Source organism: Colossoma macropomum, unplaced genomic scaffold (genome assembly GCF_904425465.1).
Source record: "Colossoma macropomum unplaced genomic scaffold, Colossoma_macropomum, whole genome shotgun sequence".
NCBI lineage: Eukaryota > Metazoa > Chordata > Actinopteri > Characiformes > Serrasalmidae > Colossoma > Colossoma macropomum.
In genome coordinates this window covers 101,553-126,712 of record NW_023495335.1, presented here as the reverse complement: position 1 = coordinate 126,712, position 25,160 = coordinate 101,553, and the positions used below count along the sequence as shown (strand labels likewise).

Genomic DNA, 25,160 nt, shown 5'->3' with positions numbered 1-25,160 from the left:
TGAAGAGAAAGGGAGCGAGGACAGTTCCCTGTGGAGCCCCCGTGCTGCAGACCACCGTGTCCGACTGACAGCCCTGGGTCCTCACATATTGCGGTCGGTTAGTGAGGTAGTCCAGGATCCAGGTGGTGAGGTGATGGTCCAGGCCCGTGCACTCCAGCTTGTCCCTCAGCAGTGTGGGTTTGATGGTATTGAAAGCACTGGAGAAATCAAAAAACATGATTCTCACAGTGCTCCCAGCATTCTCCAGGTGAGAGAGAGAGCTGTGTAGGAGGTGGATGATGGCATCCTCCACTCCAATGCCAGGTTGGTAGGCAAACTGCAGTGGGTCCATTGAAGAGCTCACCAGGGGGCGCAGGTGGACAAGAAGCAGTCTCTCCAGGGTCTTCATCAGGTGAGATGTCAGCGCCACCGGCCTATAGCTGTTGAGGTCTTTGGGGTGTGGGGTCTTTGGCACTGGCACCACACAGGATGTTTTCCACAGCTGTGGGACTTTCCCTAACCTCAAGCTGAGGTTAAAGATGTACCCGACCACGTCACACAGCTCGTTCGCACAGGTCTTGAGAAGCCTTGAGCTGATGGCATCTGGACCTGCAGCCTTCCTGATCTTCATCCTCCTGAGCTCACTTCTCACCTGGGATGATGTGAATGTGAGGCTGGAGTAAGGGAGAACAGTGCTGGGATGTATGTCAGCAGGAGAGCCGTCTGATGGTGGCTGTGTGTTGAGATGAAGGGGGGTGGGTGCAGGAGAGGGGGGAGGGCCAAATGCTGGTAGTGCCAGACAGGGAGAATTCAGCAGTGATGTGCCTGTGGTGGGGGGAGCAGGCGAGTGATCAAACCTATTAAAGAATAGATTGAGTTCATTCACCCACTTGTGGTCCCCCACAGCCCGGGAGTTGGGCTTCTTGAGTCCAGAAATAGTTTTGAGGCTATTCCAGACTCCACTGACATTATTCTGCTGCAGCTGGGCCTCCATCTTTCTCCTGTAGCTGGCTTTCCCCTCCCGGATCTTCCTTCTCAGCTCCCTCTGCACAGATCTCATCTCCTCCTTGTCACCTGATTTAAAAGCCCTCTTCTTCTCTTTCAGGAGGGCCTTTATATCAGGATTAATCCAGGGTTTGTTGTTGGAGAAACACCGAATGGTCTTGGTGGGTACGGTATTCTCCACACAGAAGTTGACATAGTCTGTTATGAAGTGTGTGAGGCCATCAATATCTTCCGCATAAGGATCACACATCTCCTCCCACAGTGTTGTGCTGAAACAGTCTTTCAAAGCCTCTTCAGACTCTGCAGTCCATTTCTTCACTGTGCAGGTGATGGTTGGTTCTCTGTGTACAAGTGGTTTGTACACAGGCAGAAGATGAACCAGGTTGTGATCTGATCTTCCGAGGGGAGGGAGGGGTAGGGAGTTATATGCCTCCTTTGTATTGGCATAAAACAAGTCCAGTATTTTATTGTCTCTGGTGTGGCAGGTGACATACTGGGTGAAGGTAGACAGTGTTGAGGATGGAGAAGAATGGTTAAAGTCCCCAGAGATCAGGAGGAGGGCCTGTGGGTGCTGGGTCAGAATCCTGCTCACAGCTGAGTGCAGGACGTCACAGGCAGCATCAGCGTTAGCAGACGGAGGAACGTACGCAGCTATCGCGATAGCATGCGAGAATTCACGTGGCAAATAGTATGGCCTCATGCTAATGGCTAACAGTTCAATGTCCTTACAGCAGATTTGCTCTTTAATAGAGATGTGTCCAGAATTACACCATCTATCATTCACAAATACTGCCAGTCCTCCTCCTTTCCTCTTACCGCTCTCCGCTGTCCTGTCCGCCCGTACGAGGTGAAAGCCATCCAGAGAGACGAGTGTATCCGGAGTTAGCGTAGTTAGCCAGGTCTCCGTAAACAGCATGACGCTACACTCACGGAATTCCCTCTCGTGCCGGGTCAGCGCCGCTAACTCATCCATCTTATTTGGAAGAGATCTCACGTTCCCCATGATTACAGAGGGAAGGACCGGTTTGTAGCGTCTTCTCCTCGCACGGCGCTGAGTCTGGGATCTGGGGTCGCTCCCCCGGGAGCGCCGCTGTGCCACTCAGCGCTATCAGCTGATCCCTGGTGTAAACAAAGAGATCCCGCCGGGAGCACGCTGGATCCGCTCTCGCGTGTGAAATGTGCGAGAAAAACAACATAAAAAGAAGCGCAAACTTCACAAGTTTAATGTCCATGGTGTACAGACAGTGTGAAAAGTACTCAGGTTTACAAAGTACTATAAAAGAAAGGAAAATAAGAGAAAAAAGCTCACGGTGAGCAAGAGCTGCTGTAACAGGCTGCCACTCGCGCGGCACCGGAAGTTTGATGGTGAGTGTGAAAGAGTTTCATAGCAAATGTGAGAGAGGGTTGTGATTGTGAGTGTGAGAGAGTTTGATATTGAATGTGAGATAAGTGTGAGAGTTTGATAGTGAGTGTGAGAGGGTTTGATAATCAGTGTGAGAGAGTTTGATGGTGATTGTGAGAGTTTGATAGTGAATGTGAGAGGGTTTGATGGTGAGTGTGAAAGAGTTTGATAGTTAATATGAGAAAGTTTGATGGTGAGTGTGAGAGGGTTTGATAGTGAGTGTGAGAGGGTTTGATGGTGAGTGAGAGTTTGATGGTGAGTGTGAGAGTTTGGTATTGAATGTGAGATAAGTGTGAGAGTTTGATAGTGAGTGTGAAAGGGTTTGATAATGAGTGTGAGAGAGTTTGATGGTGACTGTGAGAGTCTGATAGTGAATGTGAGAGGGTTTGATAGTGAGTGTGAGAGAGGTTGATAGTGAATGTGAGAGGGTTTGATGGTGAGTGTGCAAGAGTTTGATAGTGAATATGAGAAAATTTGATGGTGAGTGTGAGAGAGTTTGATGGTGAGTGTGAGAGGGTTTGATAGTGAGTGTGAGAGACGTTGACAGTGAGTGTGAGAGGGTTTGATGGTGAGTGTGAAAGAGTTTCATAGCAAATGTGAGAGAGTTTGATGGTGAGTGTGAGAGAGTTTGATGGTGAGTGAGAGGGTTTGATAGTGAGTGTGAGAGGGTTTGATAGTGAGTAAGAGTTTGACGGTGAGTGTGAGAGAGTTTGATGGTGAGTGTGATAGTTTGATAGTGAGTGTGAGAGTTTGATGGTGAGTGTGAGAGTTTGATAGTGAGTGTGAGAGAGTTTGATAGTGAGTGTGAGAGTTTGATGTTGAGTGTGAGAGGGTTTGATAGTGAGTGTGAGAGGGTTTGATGGTGAGTGTGAGAGAGTTTGATGGTGACTGTGAGTTTGATAGTGAATGTGAGAGGGTTTGATGGTGAGTGTAAGAGAGTTTGATATTGAATGTGAGAGGGTTTGATGGTGAGTGTGAGTCTGATAGTGAATGTGAGAGGGTTTGATGGTGAGTGTGAGAGAGTTTGATATTGAATGTGAGAGGGTTTGATGGTGAGTGTGAGAGTTTGATAGTGAATATTTGAAAGTTTGATAGTGAGTGTGAGAGTTTGATGGTGACTGTGAGAGACTTTGATGGTGACTGAGAGACTTTGAGGGTGACTGTGAGAGACTTTGATGGGGAGTGTGAGAGGGTTTGATAGTGAGTGTGAAAGGGTTTGATATTGAATGTGAGAGAGTTTGATGGTGACCGAGTTTGATAGTGAATGTGAGAAGGTTTGATAGTGAGTGTGAGAGAGTTTGATATTGAATGTGAGAGGGTTTGATGGTGAGTGTGAGAGTTTGATAGTGAATATGAGAAAGTTTGATGGTGAGTGTGAGAGGGTTTGATGGTCAGTGTGAAAGAGTTTGATTGTGAATATGAGAAAGTTTGATGTTGAGTGTGAGACAGTTTGATGGTGACTGTGAGAGACTTTGAGGGTGACTGTGAGAGACTTTGATGGGGAGTGTAAGAGGGTTTGATAGTGAGTGTGAGAGGGTTTGATGGTGAGTGTGAAAGAGTTTGATGGTGACTGAGTTTGATAGTGAATGTGAGAGGGTTTGATGGTAAGTGTGAGAGAGTTTGATATTGAATGTGAGAGGGTTTGATGGTGAGTGTGAGTTTGATAGTGAGTGTGAGGAGGTTTGATGGTGAGTGTGAGGAGGTTTGATATTGAATGTGAGAGGGTTTGATGGTGAGTGTGAGAGTTTGATAGTGAATATTTGAACGTTTGATGGTGATTGTGAGAGGGTTTGATGGTCAGTGTGAAAGAGTTTGATTGTGAATATGAGAAAGTTTGATAGTGAGTGACAAGGTTTGATTGAGTGTGAGAGGGTTTGATAGTGAGTAAGAGAGTTTGACGGTGAGTGACAGAGTTTGATGGTGACTGTGAGAGACTTTGATGGTGACTGAGAGACTTTGAGGGTGACTGTGAGAGACTTTGATGGGGAGTGTGAGAGGGTTTGATAGTGAGTGTGAGTGGGTTTGATGCTGAATGTGAGAGAGTTTTATGGTGAGTGTGAGACTTTGATGGGGAGTGTAAGAGGCTTTGATAGTGAGTGTGAGAGGGTTTGATGGTGAGTGTGAGAGAGTTTGATGGTGAGTGTGAGAGGGTTTGATAGCGAATGTGAGAGTTTGATGGTGAGTGTGAGAGAGTTTGATAGTGAGTGTGAGAGTTTAATAGCGAGTGAGATGTTTGATAGTGAGTGTGAGAGGGTTTGATGGTGAGTGTGAGAGAGTTTGATAGTGAATGTAAGAGAGTTTGATTGTGAGTGTCAGGGGGTTTGATAATGAGTGTGAGAGGGTTTGATAGTGAGTGTGAGAGGGTTTGATGGTGAGTGTGAGAGAGTTTGATGGTGAGAGTGTTAGAGTTTGATAGCAAGTGTGAGAGGTTTGATAATGAGTGTGAGAGGGTTTGATGGTAAGTGTGAGAGAGTTTGATGGTGAGTGTGAGAGGGCGTGAGAGTGAGTGTGAGAAGGTTTGATGGTGAGTGTGAGAGGGGTTGATGGTGAGTGTGAGAGGGGTTGATAGTGAGTGTGAGAGGGTTTGATGGTGAGTGTGAGAGAGTTTGATGTTGAGTGTGAGAGAGTTTGATGGTGAGTGTGAGAGTTTGATGGTGAGTGTGAGAGGGTTTGATGGTGAGTGTGAGAGTTTGATGGTGAGTATGAGAGAGTTTGATGGTGAGTATGAGAGTTTGATGGTGAGTGTGAGAGAGTTTGATAGTGAGTGTGAGAGTTTGATGGTGAGTGTGAGAGGGTTTGATGGTGAGTATGAGAGAGTTTGATGGTGAGTATGAGAGTTTGATGGTGAGTGTGAGAGAGTTTGATAGTGAGTGTGAGAGTTTGATGATGAGTGTGAGAGGGTTTGATGGTGAGTGTGAGAGTTTGATGGTGAGTATGAGAGAGTTTGATATTGAATGTGAGATAAGTGTGAGAGAGTTTGATAGTGAGTGAAAGGGTTTGATAATGAGTGTGAGAGAGTTTGATGGTGAGTGTGAGAGTTTGATAGTGAATGTGAGAGGGTTTGATGGTGAGTGTGACAGAGTTTGATAGTGAATATGAGAAAGTTTGATGGTGAGTGTGAGAGAGTTTTATGGTGAGTGTGAGTTTGATAGTGAGCGTGAGAAAGTTTGATGTTGAGTGTGAGAGAGTTTGATAGTGAGTGTGAGGGGGTGTGAGTGTGAGAGGGTTTGATGGTGAGTGTGAGAGGGTTTGATGGTGAGTGTGAGAGAGTTTGACAATGAGTGTGAGAGGGTTTGATGGTGAGTGTGAAACAGCTTGATAGTGAATGTGAGAGATTTTGATGGTGAGTGTGAGAGAGTTTGATATTGAATGTGAGATGAGTGTGAGCGAGTTTGATAGCAAGTGTCAGAGGTTTGATAATGAGTGTGATGGTGAGTGTGAGAGTTTGATAATGAATGTGAGTGGGTGTGATAGTGTGAGAGGGTTTTATAGTGAGTGTGAGAGATTTTGATGGTGAGTGTGAGAGAGTTTGATAGTGAGTGTGAGAGGGTTTGATGGTGAGTGTGAAAGAGTTTGATAGCAAATATGAGAAAGTTTGATGGTGAGTATGAGAGAGTTTGATGGTGAGTGTGAAAGTTTGATGTTGAGTGTGAGAGGTTTGATAGTGAGTGTGAGAGAGTTTGATAGTGAGTGTGTGGGGGTTTGATAGTGAGTGTTAGAGGGTTTGATGTTGAGTGTGAGAGGGTTTGATAGTGAGTGTGAGAGAGTTTGACAATGAGTGTGAGAGGGTTTGATGGTGAGTGTGAGAGAGTTTGATGGTGAGTCTGAGAGAGTTTGATAGTGAGTGTGAGAGGGTTTGATAGTGAGTGTGAGGGGTTGTGATTGTGAGTGTGAGAGGGTTTGATGGTGAGTGTGAGAGAGTTTGATGGCAAGTGTGTGAGGTTTGATAATGAGTGTGATGGTGAGTGTGAGAGTTTGATAATGAATGTGAGTGGGTTTGATGGTGAGTGTGAAAGAGTTTGATGGCGAATATGAGAAAGTTTGATGGTGAGTGTAAGAGAGTTTGATGGTGAGTGTGAGAGTTTGATGTTGAGTGTGAGAGAGTTTTATGATGAGTGCGAGAGGGTTTGATGGTGAGTGTGAGAGGGTTTGATAGTTTTTGTAAGAGGTTAGTTAGAATTTTGGCCTAATCTGCCTCTCATAAATCCAGCTGCTATCCAACAGGTAATGAACAGTGACAGTTTAGTATTTGGAACACTTGCTAAAATGTTATAGTAAAATATCCTGCTTACTTCATAGTTTTGAAATAGTAAAACTAAATCAAACTTAAAGTTTGAGACCTGAGATTATTAGCAAAGAGATTAATGCATAATCTTTTGTGAAAAACCCCACAATGTTTATGCATTTCACTTTAATAGTTCTAAGCCTGTCAGTGCAATTTCTTTCTTTCTAGTGTTGGACTTTTATTTTTTCATTTTTCAGTTGTAGAGCAATATGATGACATTTGCATGAAATCTGAGAAAATTCACCATATGGGATTAAAAAAAACTGAGATTACAGACCTACGACCAAAGTTTCTACAAACTGTGCTGAATTTTGCTTTGATGTGCAATGACAATCAGCTACAGCACTTGGAGAACAAATTCAGTTACATCTTACAAAGTATCCAGAGAAGACACCTTCTGGATTCCGAATCAGATCAACCCAAAGAACTGAACGTAAGTAGTTAGATTTTGTATCTTCATTAAAGCTCTAATACTCATGCAAGTAATCACATTTTATCAGTAACTATTAATGATGCATTAAACTATTTATCGGTTGCATTTAAATTGAGAAGTAGAAGCCCCTCCGTGGGTATACTCCCACGGAGGGGCTACCCCTTTTTTCAGGTGTATGCAGGATCCAATTTAGCAACCCTGTCATTCAAGTTTCACAGTAATTAAAAAGAATTGAAAAATAAAAGATATGATCATATCAGAATCTTAATTTTCTGGCTCTTCTCCAACGAGGCACAAGTTTTGTAATTCCAAGTTGAACATGAAATAAAGTTGTGTGCAACTTGAAGTTTTCCTGCGAGATATACTGTATTTATTGTCACTGATCAGTCATCGGTCAGTGTTCAGCTTTGGTTGTTGCCTTTGAATTTGACCATGACTGCAGAGAACAAAAACTGCATATTCATCTAATCGAGAGTCATATCGTTCATCTTTATTTGTTGAGATTTTTTGTCATTTCTGTGGGACTCTTGCAGGACCCACCACGATACACTGTATTGCCAAGTATTCGCTCGTCTGCCTTCACACGCATATGAACTTGAGTGACATCCCATTCTTAATCCGTAGGGTTTAATATGATGTCGGCCCACCCTTTGCAGCTATAACAGCTTTAACTTTGGGGAAGGCTTTCCATAAGGTTTAGGAGTGTGTTTATGGGAATTTTTGACCATTCTTCCGGAAGCGCATTTGTGAGGTCAGACACTGATGTTGGACGAGAAGGCCTGGCTCGCTGTCTCCGCTCTAATTCATCCCAAAGGTGTTCTATTGTGTTGAGGTCAGGACTCTGTGCAGGCCAGTCAAGTTCTTCCACACCAAACTCGCTCATCCATGTCTTTATGGACCTTGCTTTATGCACTGGTGCGCAGTCATGTTGGAATAGGAAGGGGCCGTCCCCAAACTGTTCCCACAAAGTTGGGAGCATGAAATTGTCCAAAATCTCTTGTTCTGCTGAAGCATTAAGAGTTCCTTTCACTGGTACTAAGGGGACGAGCCCAACTCCTGAAAAACAACCCCACACCATAATCCCCCCTCCACCAAACTTTACACTTGGCACAATGCAGTCAGACAAGTACCGTTCTCCTGGCAACCGCCAAACCCAGACTCGTCCATCAGATTGCTAGACAGAGAAGCATGATTTGTCACTCCAGGGAACACATCTCCACTGCTCTAGAGTCCAGTGGCGGCGCTTTACACCACTGCATTCGACGCTTTGCATTGCGCTTGGTGATGTAAGGCTTGGATGCAGCTGCTCAGCCATGGAAACCCATTCCGTGAAGCTCTCTGTGCTGTTCTTGAGCTAATCTGAAGGCCACATGAAGTTTGGAGGTCTGTAGCTATTCACTCTGCAGAAAGTTGGCGACCTCTGTGCACTATGTGCCTCAGCATCCGCTCTGTCATTTTACGTGGCTGACCACTTCATGGCTGAGTCGCTTCCACTTTGTTATAATATCACTGCCAGTTGACTGTGGAATATTTAGTAGTGAGAAAATTTCACGACTGGACTCACGGTACCACGCTGGAATTCACTGAGCTCCTGAGAGCGACCCATTCTTTCACAAATGTTTGTAGAAGCAGTTTGCATGCCTGAGTGCTTGGGTTTATACACCTGTGGCCATGGAAGTGATTGGAACACCTGAATTCAATGATTTGGATGGGTGAGTGAATACTTTTGGCAATATAGTGTTTCTTGCAGTGCACGGCTAATTTTCAGTGTCATGGTAGGAGCGTCCATTTAACCAGCCCAGTGTGGGTGGGAGCGAGACAACACATACATGTAGAGAAATGGTGCAGATTTTCTGCAGGTGCAAGATGAAATCTTGCAGGACCAGGACTGTCCTGTGCAGACCTCTACTCTAGATTTCACTGATTAAACTAATATTATACTATCTAGATAGCAGGTAATATATAGCAGTAGTGTAGGAGAGAAATGAAAACATCAAAACATGTTATTTTATGTTGCCAATGCTAAAGTTCGTAATTATGTGTAACTTTGCTTTGTGAATGAAGACAATCATTTGCACAGATCTTACACCCCTGCTGAGATAGGAAGTAGATATTAGTGACAGCCAAATGTTACACAGTCTGAAAGAAGGTGTTTACAAAGAGTATATACACCTTCTTTAACAAATGGTGACAATCACCAGTCCATTCACCCCATTAAATATTTATTGTACAAAATCATTGTATTTACATTACGCAGATGTGTGTTGATGTAGACTTTTATAGTACTATGTGTGTCTCATGCTCACAAACTCTTCTGATGCCTCACATATGTGACATTTCCTGTGCCAGAAAACTAACTTTAATTTCGTGTTTAATTTCATGTTACCGTTACAGATGGCAGAGATCTCCCACCATCTCACAGAGCCACTAAAGGATGTTATAGAGTCTTTCAAAGTCAGCCATCCAATTTCCTATCTTCTAGCAACTCTGTTCTTTGTGAAACACAAAAACATGGATTTAGAACAGAGCTCAATTGAAAAGCTCTTGCAGTATGCAAAACACCAAGCTAAACTGGAGACAACAATACCAGACCTTACAGACTCCATGAGAAGGTTTGTATTAATAAATTTAAAAAGTTTCCTTTCCCTTCAAGTGGCTTATGAATTTATTTATATTACAGTTATGGACCAAATATAACAAAATATAATTTAATTAATATACAGAATACAGGGCATTTTGAACTGGAGCACATAGTGACTCAAAATGTAATAATGTAATAACTGCACATAATAAAACAATTCATGATGTAATAAGGCGAAAAAAACTCAATGTAATAAACTGTCTATAATGTATTAAAATTCTCATCCAATAATGCAATAACATTTCTGTGCATAATGTAGTAAAGGATTACATTAAACACTCACCAAGCACTTTATTATGACCACCTCCTTGTTTCTACGCTCATTGTCCATTTTATCAGCTCCACTTACCAGATAAGTACACTTTGTATTTCTACAATTACAGACTGTAGTCCATCTGTTTCTCTGCATACTTTGTTAGTGCTGCTGAAGTTTATGTGTGATCCACTCATGCCAGCGCAACACACACTAACACACAACCACCACATCAGTGTTACTGCAGTGCTGAGAATGATCCACCACCCAAATAGTACCTGTTCTGTGGTGGTCCTGTGGTGGTCCTGACCACTGAAGAACAGGGTAAAAGGGGGCTCACAAAGTATGCAGAGAAACAGATGGACTACAGTCTGTAACTGTAGAACTACAAAGTGCACCTCTATAGTAAGGGGAGCTGATAAAATGGACAATGAGTGTAGAAAGAGGTGTTCTTAATAAATACATGCACATTACATTATAAATTGAAGTAGCAAATAATTTAATAGCACAAAGAATCATTTGTTTTCTAGTTCACTTAACTACATTTTTAAAATTAAAATGATAAATCACCTTTTTCAGAACACTCTGTAGCTTATTTTACCATAAACTACTAATCAGAATAAAATAATTTTGTAGCATGCCCTAAAGCAAGCTTTTCTACATTTAGGGGCCTAGATTTCTATTCACAATTCCTCTCTGCAGAACTATTGCTGTGGATGTTCATAATGTGTGTTGTGTCCTGGTGGGGTTAAAACCATTAATTACAAGTTGAAATGTAGTCGGATTATTAAAATTCCTAAATGCTTTCAAGTTATTACATTGATCTTATAAATTATAATGTACACCTTAAAAAAGTAATTAAATATGATACGGACATGGGTTTGAAAAAAGTGACAATACTCCTGCCTCCTGCCTACAAAATGATTATCTTGAGATAATTGTCTCAAGATAATTTTCTTTGGATAATTATCTCAAGATATACATAGATTTGATCTCAAGATCTATATAGATTTACAGGGAAAACTTTACCCACCCTTCCCTGTAGATGGCACCAATATGCCATTTGGGCAGCTTTCCTTTCACTCCCTGTGGCGATAGTCCATTTTTCAGGGGTGCTGGAAGTTGTGTATTCATTACTGAAAGTATTCTTATGGAAATATGAATATGATGTTTTATAGCACTTTATTTTGAACCTGGTTTCACATACAAAGACATTGTTTCTGTGTTTGATTATATTATATCACAGCACCATTTGAAATGTGTTTTAAAACACAACACAGTGTTGCAGAGGAAGGGTACACAAATACATGTGAGGTATTGTTTTTATTTTTATTTATTTATTTATTTATTTATTTATTTATTTTTGGTTTTATTTCAATGGCTACAGGTGATGCATGCAAAGTGTTCAGAAAAAAAGCAGATGTCTAGAAACGTATTCCGAGAAAATTTTCCCAAGATGATTATCTCAATATAATTTCACTTGAGAAAAAAGTCTCAGGTCAATTTGCAGGCAGGAGGTTTCTTTTTTTAACCTTTTTTCCCATGTCCTTTGGCTTCATAATTAAAACATGACTTAAATCAGATAAAACAAAATCTGATTATTATAACAAGCTATTTAGTGTGTTATTATATCATGTGCTGACATTAAATTATTAAAAACATATTGCTGCTCTGTTTATAATGTAATAAAAAAATGTAATACCTTACTACAGTATGGGGAAAAATGTAATTACATTATTGGATGAGGATTTTATTACATTATCAACAGTTTATTACATTATGAGTTGCTTAGTTATCACATTATGTACAGTTATTACATTATGAGTTGCTGCAGAGCACTGAGAACAGTTATTGTTTGTAACTTGCAGTAGTTTATGAAAGACCCTGTGGCACTGTAAGAGCTTTTTTGTTTATTTTCACTTAATGAAAACTTGCAGCTTAACTCTGTTCTTGTACGATGCATATTGTGCATGATGGTAAAAAACTTTTTTGGTTTGTTCATTTTTTTCAGGGAAATCTGTATTAAGCTCGGACAATTTCTTAGAGCATATGCAGGACATTTGTCTGATGCAGTATGGCTTTTGGGATTGTTTTATAAGGTTCTGTCTCCTGCCAGCAGCCCTGTTGAGGGTGTTCAGCTTCCAGACTCACGTGCCTTTAAATGGATGCAAAATGACGCACAATGTCAAAAGTAAATAAACACTAAGTGAAGTCATACATTTAAAATGTTTATAAATGTGTTATATTGGGGGAAATGGGGGGAAAGCGCTTCCTCAAGAACAATGTTCATTTACTGTTATGTTTAGTTATATTTTTGTGTTTGTTTAACTTGAACAGGATTAAAAAACCCAAAACATCATAGATTTAAATGAAATAAACTGGAACAACAGACAGTTTTGTTTTCTTAGCACAAAATATAAAACTTTAAAAGAGCAATATAACCACACTGTCATGACACGAAGCCCCGTGCTGAATACTGCTTCAATTTGGCAGGTGTGTTTTACAGAATGTATCATTTACATGTCACATACTTTCTTTTTCAAATAATCTATTATTAATACAAAGATTATTATATTTTAAAATTAAATGGAGTCCTCTATCAATTTATGTTTTAAAGATTCCACTTGACAAAAACAAGTAAATGGAAAAAGGAAAAAAAAATCAATTCTGTTAATTAATTATTCTTATATTTAATTCATAGTTATTGTCAATAATATTTACAGCATTTTGACAGATGCTCTTATCCAGAGCAATAATTTGGTCATTACACACAGATAGGTGAAGATAGTGTTAGGAGTCTTGCCCAAGGACTCTTATTGGTACAGTGTAGGGGGCTTGCCCAGGCAGGGATTGAACCCCAGTCTACAGTGCAGAAGGCAGAGCTGTTACCCACAACACTATACCAAACACATTATTGTGATTGTATTAACTGCACAACATGTATATTTACTTTATAGCATTAATAATAATAATAATAATAATAATAATTATTATTATTATTATTATTAGTAGTAGTAGTAGTAGTAGTAGCAGCAGCAGAATGGTATTAATAATATCAATAACATTTTAAACAAAGGAATAGCAAACAAAGCAAATTAATAGCAATGCTAGATAGGCAGCCCACTACAGTCACACATTTGTGTTTATAATGAAAATCTAACTAAATAATATTTTTGGAGTAGCACTGTAGACCTATTGCCTTCTCACCTCGAATTTTCCAGGTCAAAATTTTTTCCATGCCAGTAAATCTCCAGAATGCAGTGATCCAGAAGTTTCAGAAATTATCCAGAAAAGTTTCAGAATGAATTAGGCCATAGCTGTTTGGTAAATGTGTTAGATTTGGTAAATCTCCTAGATTAATTTGATCAGCAGAGAAATAAATAAAAGACTGTTAGGTACACCTGTATATAAAGGTATGTAAAGTTTAGTTGCTGGTGGACCAAACATTGCGATTTTGACTAGTGTCAGATATGGTAGTGCCAATATCTTATGCAATATGTTACATATACTCTTTTTATAGGGAACTTCGTGAAATGGTAAAGCATCACGAACAGCAGCTTCAACAGCATCGTCACTTTGCTCAATATGTGCTCTGTGACATGTTTTCTGTGGAACTAGGACACCATGATGTATTAAAATATTTGGGGTTTGAACCTTTACAATTCCTTTGTGAGCTTCACTGTTGGCTTCAGGAACATCCCCACATTGTAAGTATTGATATTACATATTGCAAAGCTGTAATGTGCTTTGATGGTTAAGATTATATTGTGCTGACTTCATTACTTGTTAGGTGGCCTCAGAGAAGCTGGCTGACATCATTGGAACTATTGCAGACATTACCAAGAAGTGGTTTCAGTCAAGGTAATTGCTTAATGTTAGAGATTAATATGAAAATGAAACAAATATTTGGGCTCTTGAGTAGTTCCACCAGCTAAAGCACTGGTTCTATAAACTTGGTTTATAGCTGGTTCTACAAAACTCTAAAGGTATGACAATATATAATTTTATCTTTAACTATAATTTTTCTTCATGCTTTGCAACTATTTAAACAGACCTCTTGCTGTCTAACCATCCAATGCCTACTTCATTCAATTGCAGTGAAAGTTTGTATCAGTCTGTCATATAAACGTGTATGCGTGTGCATGTGTGTGTACTCTTCCTATTTACTTCCAATTCCTGTATTAATTACTAAAACAACATATTTTTTTAGGCAACCTGATAAAATCTCACATGAACACGTATTAGGTTGTGTCAGTATGGCACTGAAGATCATTAAAGGAATGCAGCTGGAAAAACAAGGCCGACAACTTCCCAAAAACATGATCTCATCGTTGAGACTTCTGAATTCTTTTTCGAAAGTCTTGGAACCGTTGAAAGAAAATAAGGTCTGTAATTTTTTTTTTTTTTCTGAGCCCATTTCTGAATAACGGTTATCCTCTTGAAATGTAAAGCTTTATGTATTTTAATCTTGTGTCATATTAATTCAATGGATTATTTCATTACTAACTCAACTAAAGCTGTGGACTTTCATGAAAAAAAAAAAAAAATTAAGCAGCTATGCATATTTTCTCTAAATTGCTTCAAATAGTTTATTTGCTATGTTATATACTAAATTGTGTAACTAAACATTGAATTTAACTGCTTGCTGAATAATAACATCGAGCCAAAACTTCTATTGTGTATAAATTAGTGTGTGTCCGGGGGCTTCCAGAGCCTTTGGTGATCTTTTGCTCAAACGTGTCACAACTATTATAAATAAAAATGCTATATAATCAGCACTAGACAGAAAGTAAGTCATGGGAAAGCATTGCTGCCACATCACAGATGATAGCAAAAGCCACACATGTCCTGAATGCTACTCTGTTTCAAAGTAATATGTAATCACTCAATGTTGACATTTTCTCTAAAATCAGCTCATCATCCTTGTAGTCAGAGACCTGAAGATCATATCCTACAGTGAGCAAAAAGGCTTTCTTCATCTTGCCCAGTGGACGTTCTCAGTTTTATTTTTATGTGTTGCATTGTTCACAGGTCACAGTGTTGATTTTTTCTTGTGCTACCACAGAGCATTTTAAACTGTTTCTGTTTCTGGCAGAGTTTGTATGGTCATCTTATTTGGAGAGATACCTGTTCTGGGGAAGAAGGGTGGGAATTTCATAAACTTTATCTGCTTTACTACTAACTACAACTAAGTAATGCAATTATTAACATGAACAACTCATAAGGTCCATCATTAACAATTGGTAACTACTATTAAGCAAACAAGTAACAACTGTATTAAGTAATATTGTATTAATTTCTTTGTCCATATATTATGTATATAAACTATCATAGAATAAGTAATGTAGTTCAAATGCAGTTCAAATCTGCCTCTGGCTGACTTTGGAAGTTTCAAGTTTTAAAGAGTGTTTTCAGTTTTCAGTTCTCTCTTCCATCCTGTCCCATTAGTTTGGGCCAGTCTCCATGTTGTGGAAATATTTCTTTTCTTGAGTTCAGCTCTGTCCTTGAGATTGTTTCTGTCCCCTGTGGGTGGTGTTTCTTGTTGCACATTGGTTTCTAGTAGTAGAGGCCTAGGTTTGATTATCATTAGTATCTTATATTAACTTAGAATTACTGTTTTATTGTTTTTGATGTTAATTCACACTAACTTCAAGTGTGTTATACAGTCTCAGCCTTATATTACTACTTACCCTCTGATAGGGTGATTAATGCTAGCCTACCTATGAATTTAATGCTGGTACAATTTTCATAATATAATAAAGTAATAATTAAATTTTATTTGATAAGCACCTTTCTGATAAGATACAGTTTTATTTCCAAAAAAGTTGGGATGCTGTAAAAAATTTTAATAAAAACAAAATGCAATGATGTGCAGATCATTTAAACCATATAATTAACTGAAACAGTACAAATACAAAATATTAAATGTTGACATTTTATTGTTTTTTGAAAAATATGTGCCTATTTTTAAATCTGATGTCAGCAACACACTGCAAAAAAGTTGGGACAGGGCAGGTTCACCACTGGGTTGCACCATGTCTTCTTTTAACAACACTCCGTAAGCATTTGGGAACTAAAACAGACTGGTTGCTGTAGTTTTGTGTTACGACCCCACATTTTGTCTAGGGTATGTGGGATCGGTAACATGTGGCATTAAAATACTGAACTGGTGAGAATTGATTAGAAGCGTGAGGAACAGACCAAACTAGAGCGTTTAAAGCCATTTTTATTAAAACAAACGTCAAGAAAACCAGAGTGCTGTGATACCTAGTACCACACTGGAAGAATCAAACTGGACGGCACCAAAGAAAAGAACATATCAAAACCGAACCACGCTTGCCCACTCTGAAACCAAAAGTATTTAGCTAATCTAAAAAAAAAAGGAAACCAAAGCTAACTACTCTAAACTTCCCTTGCCAGTAACCAAAAGTACATGTGGCGGTGCCCACCCTCTGACCTAGGGAGCTAGACAGAGTAGACATCTACATGGTGCAAATGTATAGGCGCGCCCCTCTTACTTGTTTGAAACCCCAGGTGGTACAAACAATCTCTTGTAAAACAAAGTTAAAAGCGTGCAGGTAAAATACCACAGCTGAAGTACTTCCTCTAACATAAAAGACCGTCTTACAAACTAAGTTAAAAGAAGCACTGGTAAAATACCTAAAACAAAGCACACCCCCAACACAAGAGATTAAAACACAAACTAAAACAGCACACGTAATCAGTCCTCTCTCTTCAGCCATCTTGAAGGCCTCTTTTAAAACATAAGCTCCTCCCCTAACTGCACCAGTCAGGCCTCTGATTGGTTCCAGAGCAGGTACCTCTATGAAGGAAGAGACCAAGAGAGAGGGAGAGAGACACAGACACAAAAAAAAACAGAATACGTGCTTACACGTAACATTTTGTAAGTGAAATAATTTCTCATTTTTGCTTGATATAGGATTTCACTTGCTCAACAATTCGGGGTTTCTTTTCTCATATTTTTTTTGATAATGTGTGAAATGTTTTAAATGGGTGACAGGTCTGGAGCGCACGCAGGCCAGTTTAGCACTCTTTTACTACAGAGATATGCTGTTATAATACTTGCAGAAAGTGGTTTGGCATTGTCTTGATGAAATAAGCAAGTTGTTCCCTGAAAAAAGACATTGGGCCTCATTCGCCAACCGTTTTTAAGAAGAAATGTCTTCTTAAAACCCACTGATTCAGTTTTACTAACTACAAAGATTCTGATATTCGCCAATGTTTTCTTATTTGGAATTTATTCTAAGGTAAGAACAGAATCTACACACACTAGAAGGCACAAAGGTTTTTACAATTATAAAATTTAATAACTATGAATGAATCTGACATGAATCTGTTCTTGACATCTTTCTCAAGAACAAATTTTAGAAAAAACTTAGGAAGATATTGCCGAATGAGGCCCATTGTCTGGATGGCAGCATATGTTGCTCCAAAATCTGTACGTTGTTCAGCATCAATGGTGCCTTCACAGATATGTAAGTCATCCATGCCATGTGCACTAATGCACCTCTATACCATCACGAATGCTGGCTTTTGAACTGTTTGCTGATAACAAGCCAGATGGTTCTTCTCCTCTTTAGCCTGGAGGATACAACGTTCATGATTTCCAAAAAGAATTTCAAATTTTCATTCGTTGGACCACAGGACACCTTTCAACTTTGCCATCTTAAATGAGCTTGGGCTTGAGCTTTTGGGAAATGTTCCTGAACCCATGCAGCACAGTCTGTTTTTAATGCTGTGCCACCTGAGGGCCTGAAGATCAGGGCCAGCCTATACTGGTTTCTGGCCAATCTTTTAATGATATTTGATGGTAGATGATAAAATCCCCAGGTTCTTTGCCATTTTACAGTAAGAAATGATATTCTTGAATTGTTGCGCTATTTCCCCACACAGTCTTTCAATGGAGTGGTGAACCACCTACCCCTCTCTAGTTCTGAAAGATTCATCCTCTTCTGGGACTCTCTTTATATACTCAGTCATATTAATTTTGCTGCCCCTGTCCCAACATTTTTGAAATGTGTTGCTGCTTTCAAATTCAAAATGGGCATATGTTAGTTTCAACATTTGATATTTTGTCTTTGTACTATTATTAATTAAATACAGGGTTTAATTAATTTGCACATATTGCATTCTTTTTTTATTTACATTTTTCACAGTGTCCCAACATTTTTGGAAACGAGGTTCTTAGATATTATGCACAAAAAAGGAATAACAATATAAGTTGGTATAAGAATGAAAAATAAGAAAACAATCTCAAATCGCTCCCCATTTCTTATATAGTGCACTACGTAAATCATAAAACTATGTCTTCTACAACCAAAAAGTGCAGTAAATGTTAAGTCATGCAGCCAATGGATAAAAATAAATGCCTTTTTATTAGACATATAATGCACTGTACTGGTGCAGAAGCTGCCATTTAATGAATTTAGTAGTGCATTCCTTAGAGAGTAACAAGCCATTTAAGTTTATCAAATAGGTAATAAAGTTCAATAAAGTGACTTGAAGTCATAGAATACTGGTCTGCAAATCAATTATTAAACAAGTTACGGAGTTTCTAAGAAATCAATCAATATCCACATTAATGAAAAACAAACTCATAGGCCTTTCAAAAATTCTACAGTTAAAATCCCTGACAATCAGACAATCAAGCTAAATGTCTCAGCTGCTGCAGATTGATATAAACCATTTGCCAAGCCACCAGGGCCAGCTCTAGCCTTTTGAGTGACCCTAAGCAGGATGTTTTTGGGGGCCCCCATCTTGCTAGCTGATGTATGGTAGAATTAGAGGCTAACTAATGACAAGCAGTCTAGTTTATATAAATTTGCAAATACATATGCATTCTTACATCTCAACATTCTCAAGGACTCTGTCTCATGATGCAGTATTTCTTGCTTACAGCTAATTTTAAGATTAGTTGGATCTAGTCCTGGATCTAGCAGTTGTGACAGCATTGCTTTTTCACTGTTATAAAGCTTTATGCTCTACATATTTAGATTACATGTAGAAACTTTTTAATCTGTGTATCTAAACCTGGATTAATAACTGCCTGACAGAGGTGTAAGTAACATTTACTTTCGTTACTGTAATTGAGTACAGTTTTCCCCGTAACGGTACTTTTTGGAGTAGAATTAAATCATAGTACTTTTACTCTTATTTGAGTTCATTTTTAATGAAATACTTTTACTTTACTGCTTTAATGTCCAGGATGTGAGCGTTCAGCTATTATTTTGCTGGCACACTTCATCACCCTGCTGTTGTAGACGTCCTGAAGCATTGGCAGATAAAATCAGACGATCCCCTCCACTGTCCTAATAATGCACTGGAATTTGGCTCATTCTTGTGAGGTGAAGGAACCAAACCAGATAGTTATGGATGATGTGAGGATGGACTCAATGATCGCTGTGTAGAACTAGATCATCTGCAGCAGGTTCTTTAGCTGTCTCAGGAAGAACATTCTCTGCTGTGCTTTCTTGGCGATGGAGACTGTGTGCCTCTCCCAGGTCTCTGGATATAGTGGTGCCCAGGAACTTGAGTGACTCCACAGTGGAAACTTCAGAGCTGTTGATGTTGAGGTGGGGTAGGATATGAGGGTTGCGCCAGAAGTCCACTTCCATTTCTACAGTCTTTTGTGTGGTTGTTGCTGCATTAGGAGATCAGCTGCCTGACTTTCTTTCTGTAGGCAGACTCATCCCCTTGTGGTACTCCACTACTGAGGGTCCAGGGGTCTGACGTGTGTTCTGTAAGTTCCAGGACTGTCAAGATGCAGCAGCATGAAGTGCAGGGCCAAGCTGACCACATCACTAACAGACCTGTTAGCTTTGTACACAAATTTCAAGGGATCCAGCAGAGGGTTTAAATTGGCCTTCAGAAGGGCTAGGACCAGGTGGGGTGGTCACAGCTACTGGCCTTTAGTCATTTAGTCCAGTAGTTTTAACTTTCTGGGACTGGAATGATGGTAGATGTTTTGAAGCATGTGGGAACAGAGCAAAGTTCCAGTGATTTATTGAAGATGATGGTAAAAACCTTTGATCTGTTTGATCAGAGCAGTGCTTTAGGGTGGATGGAGAGCATAAAGCTGGCCCTGGAGCTTTTATCCTGTTCTGTCTGCTGAAAGCCTGTTAACGTCATGGTCATTGAGCCATAGGATAGAGCCATGATGGAGGAGGAGAGCAGGGGACTGCGAGAGAAAAGTATTTTGTGCATTCAAATTTTCTTACCTTGTAGTTGGTGATCTCTTGGAGGCCTTTCCAGACTGAAGTTGGGCCATTAGCAGGATTGTGGCTTTTCAGCTTTTCTGAGTATTTCTTCTTTGCTACTTTAACCCAATTTTCCAGCTTGTATTTGACCTCCTTTTCTCTCTAAAGCTGTCTGAGTTCAGCTGAAAATCATGGTTTATCATCAGTGTAGTAGTTGACATGCAGTAGTTGACATGCAGCTGTCGTCACATAAATTGGTGTATGGTGCACAAGTCTATACTAGGGTATTTCTTTCATTAAGTTGGCATTGTTACAGTCTCCCATAATGATGAGCAGTGACTCTGGATTCTCTCTTTCTACTTTCAATATATGATCATCCAGCAGTTTCTGGGTGTTGCTTGTGTGCATGTCCGGCAAAATATAAACAGTGACCAGGGATGGGGGAGTAGCTAAGTAGTGTGCTACTTTTTGTAGTTAACCACAAATATTTGTAGCTAGTAGCTGTAGCTGCTACAGTTTTATGAAATGTAGCTAATGGCTGTAGTGCCTACAAATTTTTGTGTAGCTATAGCAAATTTTTACTACAATTTTGCTACAGGCTTCAGACAATCTGCAAAAATCTGAACCACAGAACGCAGCCGTTAACTGGGCTGGTGGAGACTGTGTTGAGTAAACAGGCACGTGCTGATCACCCCTTACTAGAAGGCTTAGCTCAGGGGTCGCAACCAAAACGTTAAGAGGAGCCATTTTGTCCTTTCAACAAAAATTAAAGCACCTTGGGAGCCACAACACTTAATGTCCGTTTTACCATCTTGGCTGTAAATATATCTCAGTATGTGCTGATAGTTCAGGCTAAAAATATAATAAAAACACAAACGCAGACTTACTTTGCTCTGCTTTAAACTTTAGCTCAGCTGTAGCCGCTTTTCCCCGTGTCGCTGGAAACTTTTTGCGAGTTTCTTGTAAAATGTCTCTCAATGTTCGACTTTTTGCAAGGCTTCTTATTCTCCTGCTTCTCGTTCGAATTGTCCCGTCCCACCTTAACTTGTGCCTGAGGCGCCAGATTGTACTGCTGCGCCATTTAAGGTGGAACAGGATAATCGAACGATAAGCAGGAGAATGAGAAGCGACTTCAGCTTCGCGAGTTGTTGCAGATTAAACGTATCAGGAAACCAGCTGGAGTGATTATAAATGCAAATAAGTCCATTCATCTCCAAATTATCGATGTGTGTCTTCTTTCTCTCTCTTTGCTGTTTCGTTATCTGCGTGGCTGTGTGTCCAGCAGTCTGGGCGTCAGTCTTCAGCGTTAAAGGCTGGTGAATTAGCAGTTATGCATTAACTTCAGCGTTTAAGACCATTCATTGTAAAAACTCTGTTAGAACTGTGTTGTAATGATTTTTCAGTAAAGGAGGATTATTATGTTATCTTACCTAAAAATCTAGTCCTGCTGTGGAGCCGCAGCAGCTCTGCAGCAGTGGAGATATATTTTTCAGGCCTGTTGCTGAAGTTTAACGAAGAACTGAATGTCATGTCTGTTCATATCTTGCTGAAATGTTTATATTGGGGCAGTTTTATTTCAACAGTTAATGATGCTTTGCACAAAGTTGTTTGGTTTGTTTACGGTTATTTTTGTTGATTTTTGCAAGGAAAAACCTGGAATGATTGACTTTGCCTTTAGTCTAAATTTTTGTTGGATATCACGCCTTTGGTTGTGTAAGTTTGATTGTTGGTTACACTTAAACTTCATTTTTGGTGATCTTTTTGTATATTTGCAGCTTTTCAATTGTATGTTTCTTTATGACACATGATTAAATGCAGTGCGCATTGAAAGTAGCTAAAAAGTAGTCACAACTTTTCAAAAAGTAGCTAAAAAGTAGTACTTTTTCTGAAAAAGTAGCTAAATTGTAGCTAGCTACAAATTTTGGGGAAGTAGCTACACAGTAGCTAACTACTAATTTTTCAGTAGCTATTCCAACCCTGCCAGTGACCAAAATGAAAGAAGAAAACTCTCTGGGAAGGTAGATTGGTTTGCAGTTAATGAAAAGTGACTGTAGACGAGGAGTGTGTGATTTTAACAGTATCGTAACATCTTTACACCGTTCTTTACCATCTTTACATTTGTTGACATAAAAGCAGATTCCTCCTCTGGTTTTGTCAGCAAGCTCTTTGTCTCTGTCTGCCCTGTGCAGCTGTAAGCCTGGTAGGTGCATCATGCAGATCAGAAAGATGGGTCTCCATAAAGTTGAGTGCATTTGAAAAGTCTTTATTGGTTTGTTTAGAAGAATTAGTTCTGCCAATTTGTTGCACGGAGATTGCAGACTGGAGACGAATAAAAAGTGTACATAACCCAAGCCGTCTTAGCCTTACAAGCACGATTGCGTATGTGCCTCTCCACTGTCAATTCGCTAGGCTGAGCAGAGCAAGTGCACCTGTTGTGAGGATTTCTAAAACCTGAAGGAGAAATGTTGTCCCTGAATGTCAGTAACTAGGTCAATGGCCATTCTAATTGAATCCATCTAAAGCCTGTATCGTGACAATATGATTAAAAATAACAGCCTTCCTGTTTTTATCTTGATGGCTTAAGTAAGTCAAATAATTTACTTGGCTATTTGAAGTAATCCTTCTTTATCAGTTGTGCATCAATTGTATATCAAGATAATTTCTGATTCTTTTCTAACAGAAATGAAATGCAAAATGAACCACTCTAATCCGTAATGCCACCCATCTGACCTCAATAACCTTTCCTGTACTTTTGCCCACTTGGACCATCTGCCTCCTGTTTTTAAGAGAGTACAATGCAGTTTATACAGAACACTTGTGAAACGTGCTGTTAACCTGTGTGCAACATACCTGAGCTCAAGATGCATCAAATTACAGCACCACTCAGCTGTTTGCCTTTTGAGATGAACAAAAGATGCTGGAGCTCTGCTTTAGTTTACTCCAGCCTAGTTTAACCCCTGAGCTGCTGAGTGTGTCAGCACAGGCTGGAATCAGTTGAAAGAAAGAACTGAAAAGAAAGAAAGAAAATAATTTGTTTAAACATTAGTTGGACTCAAACTAGACAAAGACAAATCAAAGACAAGTCAGAGATGATAAAAACATCTAAAGTCTGTACTCAAGTACTACAGCACTACTGTTAGATCAGCACATATAACAATTTTAGTTTACATACACTGGGTGTACTGAGCATCGCAGGGATGAGTAAAACTAACCATAACAAGACACATACTCAGAAAACATAACTTGGTACTTTTCTTTTAACACTTGTACATAAAATCAGTTTTACACACCTTGCTCCGCATACCGAGCGTCCAGATTTGATTAAGTGTTGTGGATTTTCTTGTTTTGGTTCTATGTTTAGCCTTTTCTCTTAAGCTGTGATGCAACATCTCTCCATAAAACACTGACGTAATATGGCAGTTAACTTCCCAGAGAAGAACATTTCACAAAAGTGAGATGTGCAAACACAAAGAGAAAGTATAACTCAGTGAGCTTATCAACGTTAATAAAGAGAGCATTTGAAAACGACAGTAAGAAGAGGCTATACCGCTTCCTGATCATTTGTGCCTCTTTTTCTTTTCCATTTATGCATTCCAGATGCATATATTATTTTTGTTGAAGGCAGAATTGATCATTTGGTTCTTTTCTTCTTACTCATGCATGGTAGCATGGTACAGTAATAACCTAGAAGTTGTTAGGGGGCCCCCTGGTGGCCATGGGGCATTAAGCAGGTGCTTATACATAATACATAGAGCTGGCAGTGCCACCAATAAAAAAGTTCAAAAAGATAAAAAAGTGCTCAATCTCAGGTGACTGGGAGTTTCTAATTATGCTAGTATTCAGTAATTGTGTTGGAATGATACACTGGGTAAGAATTGGCTTAACTTTTATATGTATCGTTTTGTAGATGTGCTGGTTTGACAGACATTTAACATTTTTACGGGGTCCTGCAGACTGTACTGTTAAAAAGCTTTTTAGAGTTCTTATGTGTTATGTAGCTTGCTAATGGTAGTTGCAATGAATACCATTAACCTTCATGAGGTGTTTTATGTGCTTTTACTTTTAGAAAACGCCTATACCTAACAGAAAAGTCTAATGAATTTCTTTAATATGGGATTTGAGCTATATTCAAACACTTATTGGTTGATTTAAAACAATTATGATTATTTTTAAATATATTTTTAATGGACTTAATGTACTGGTTCTGTGCATAGTGTTAGAATTATCTGTACAATGTCTATAGATTGTTGTTATAAGAGGTGGATTTAGTGAATCAATAGGTTGGTGTTTTTTGTAGTGTTAGAATTATCTGTAGAGTGTAGTTTAAGTGGTGGAGTCAGTGAATCAGTAATCAGTAAGGGATGATATATTGAACAGATTTTTCCAATATTTTAGGAAATAATGGACATAAACATGAGCACATACCCAGAAGTGGAGAAACATCTTAAATCCTGCATCATGGTCAGTTCAGAAAAAATCACTGAAGACAAACTGCAGGTAAGTTCTGTGACATGAATAGGATACAGTGGGCAGATCATAATTAAGTAAAACAGGCATATACAGACCGCAGGGGGGCTGAGCACCCATTCTTTTACCCTCAGACTACCCTTTCGGCTTCAGTTCCATAAGCTTCATTGCTATTGGGCGCCTCCTCTAGTGTAGTACCAGCACCTATGGAGAGGTCATCATAGTAACTCCAGCCTATCATGGATGAACGTATCACATCAGTGCTTGGAATCACACCAACGAAGTACTAATCCAGCATCACACTGCACAATGTGTTTTTTTGAAGAACCAAACAAACGGCAGTGAGAGGCAACATATACAAATAATAAGTTGCTAAACCAGGCAGAGTTGCAACTCTGAGTCTCTGAGAGTTGAGAAGGCATAGTGGGTAACATTACAACTTTGAATACTGATAATTAAAACTCTGCTTGGGCAATAA

General features: G+C 39.4%; 1 protein-coding gene across 1 annotated transcript; it reads left to right on the top strand.

Moving 5' to 3' along the window:
* Nucleotides 1–6,432: 6,432 nt before the first annotated feature.
* LOC118801814 lies at nucleotides 6,433–24,904 on the top strand. Its single transcript, XM_036562187.1, has 7 exons — nucleotides 6,433–7,104; nucleotides 9,499–9,716; nucleotides 12,010–12,189; nucleotides 13,519–13,705; nucleotides 13,789–13,859; nucleotides 14,209–14,383; nucleotides 24,611–24,904. Exons 1-7 carry the CDS (start codon nucleotides 6,895–6,897, stop codon nucleotides 24,728–24,730), a joined length of 1,161 nt encoding a protein of 386 aa, XP_036418080.1. The 5' UTR covers nucleotides 6,433–6,894; the 3' UTR covers nucleotides 24,731–24,904.
* Nucleotides 24,905–25,160: the final 256 nt, after the last annotated feature.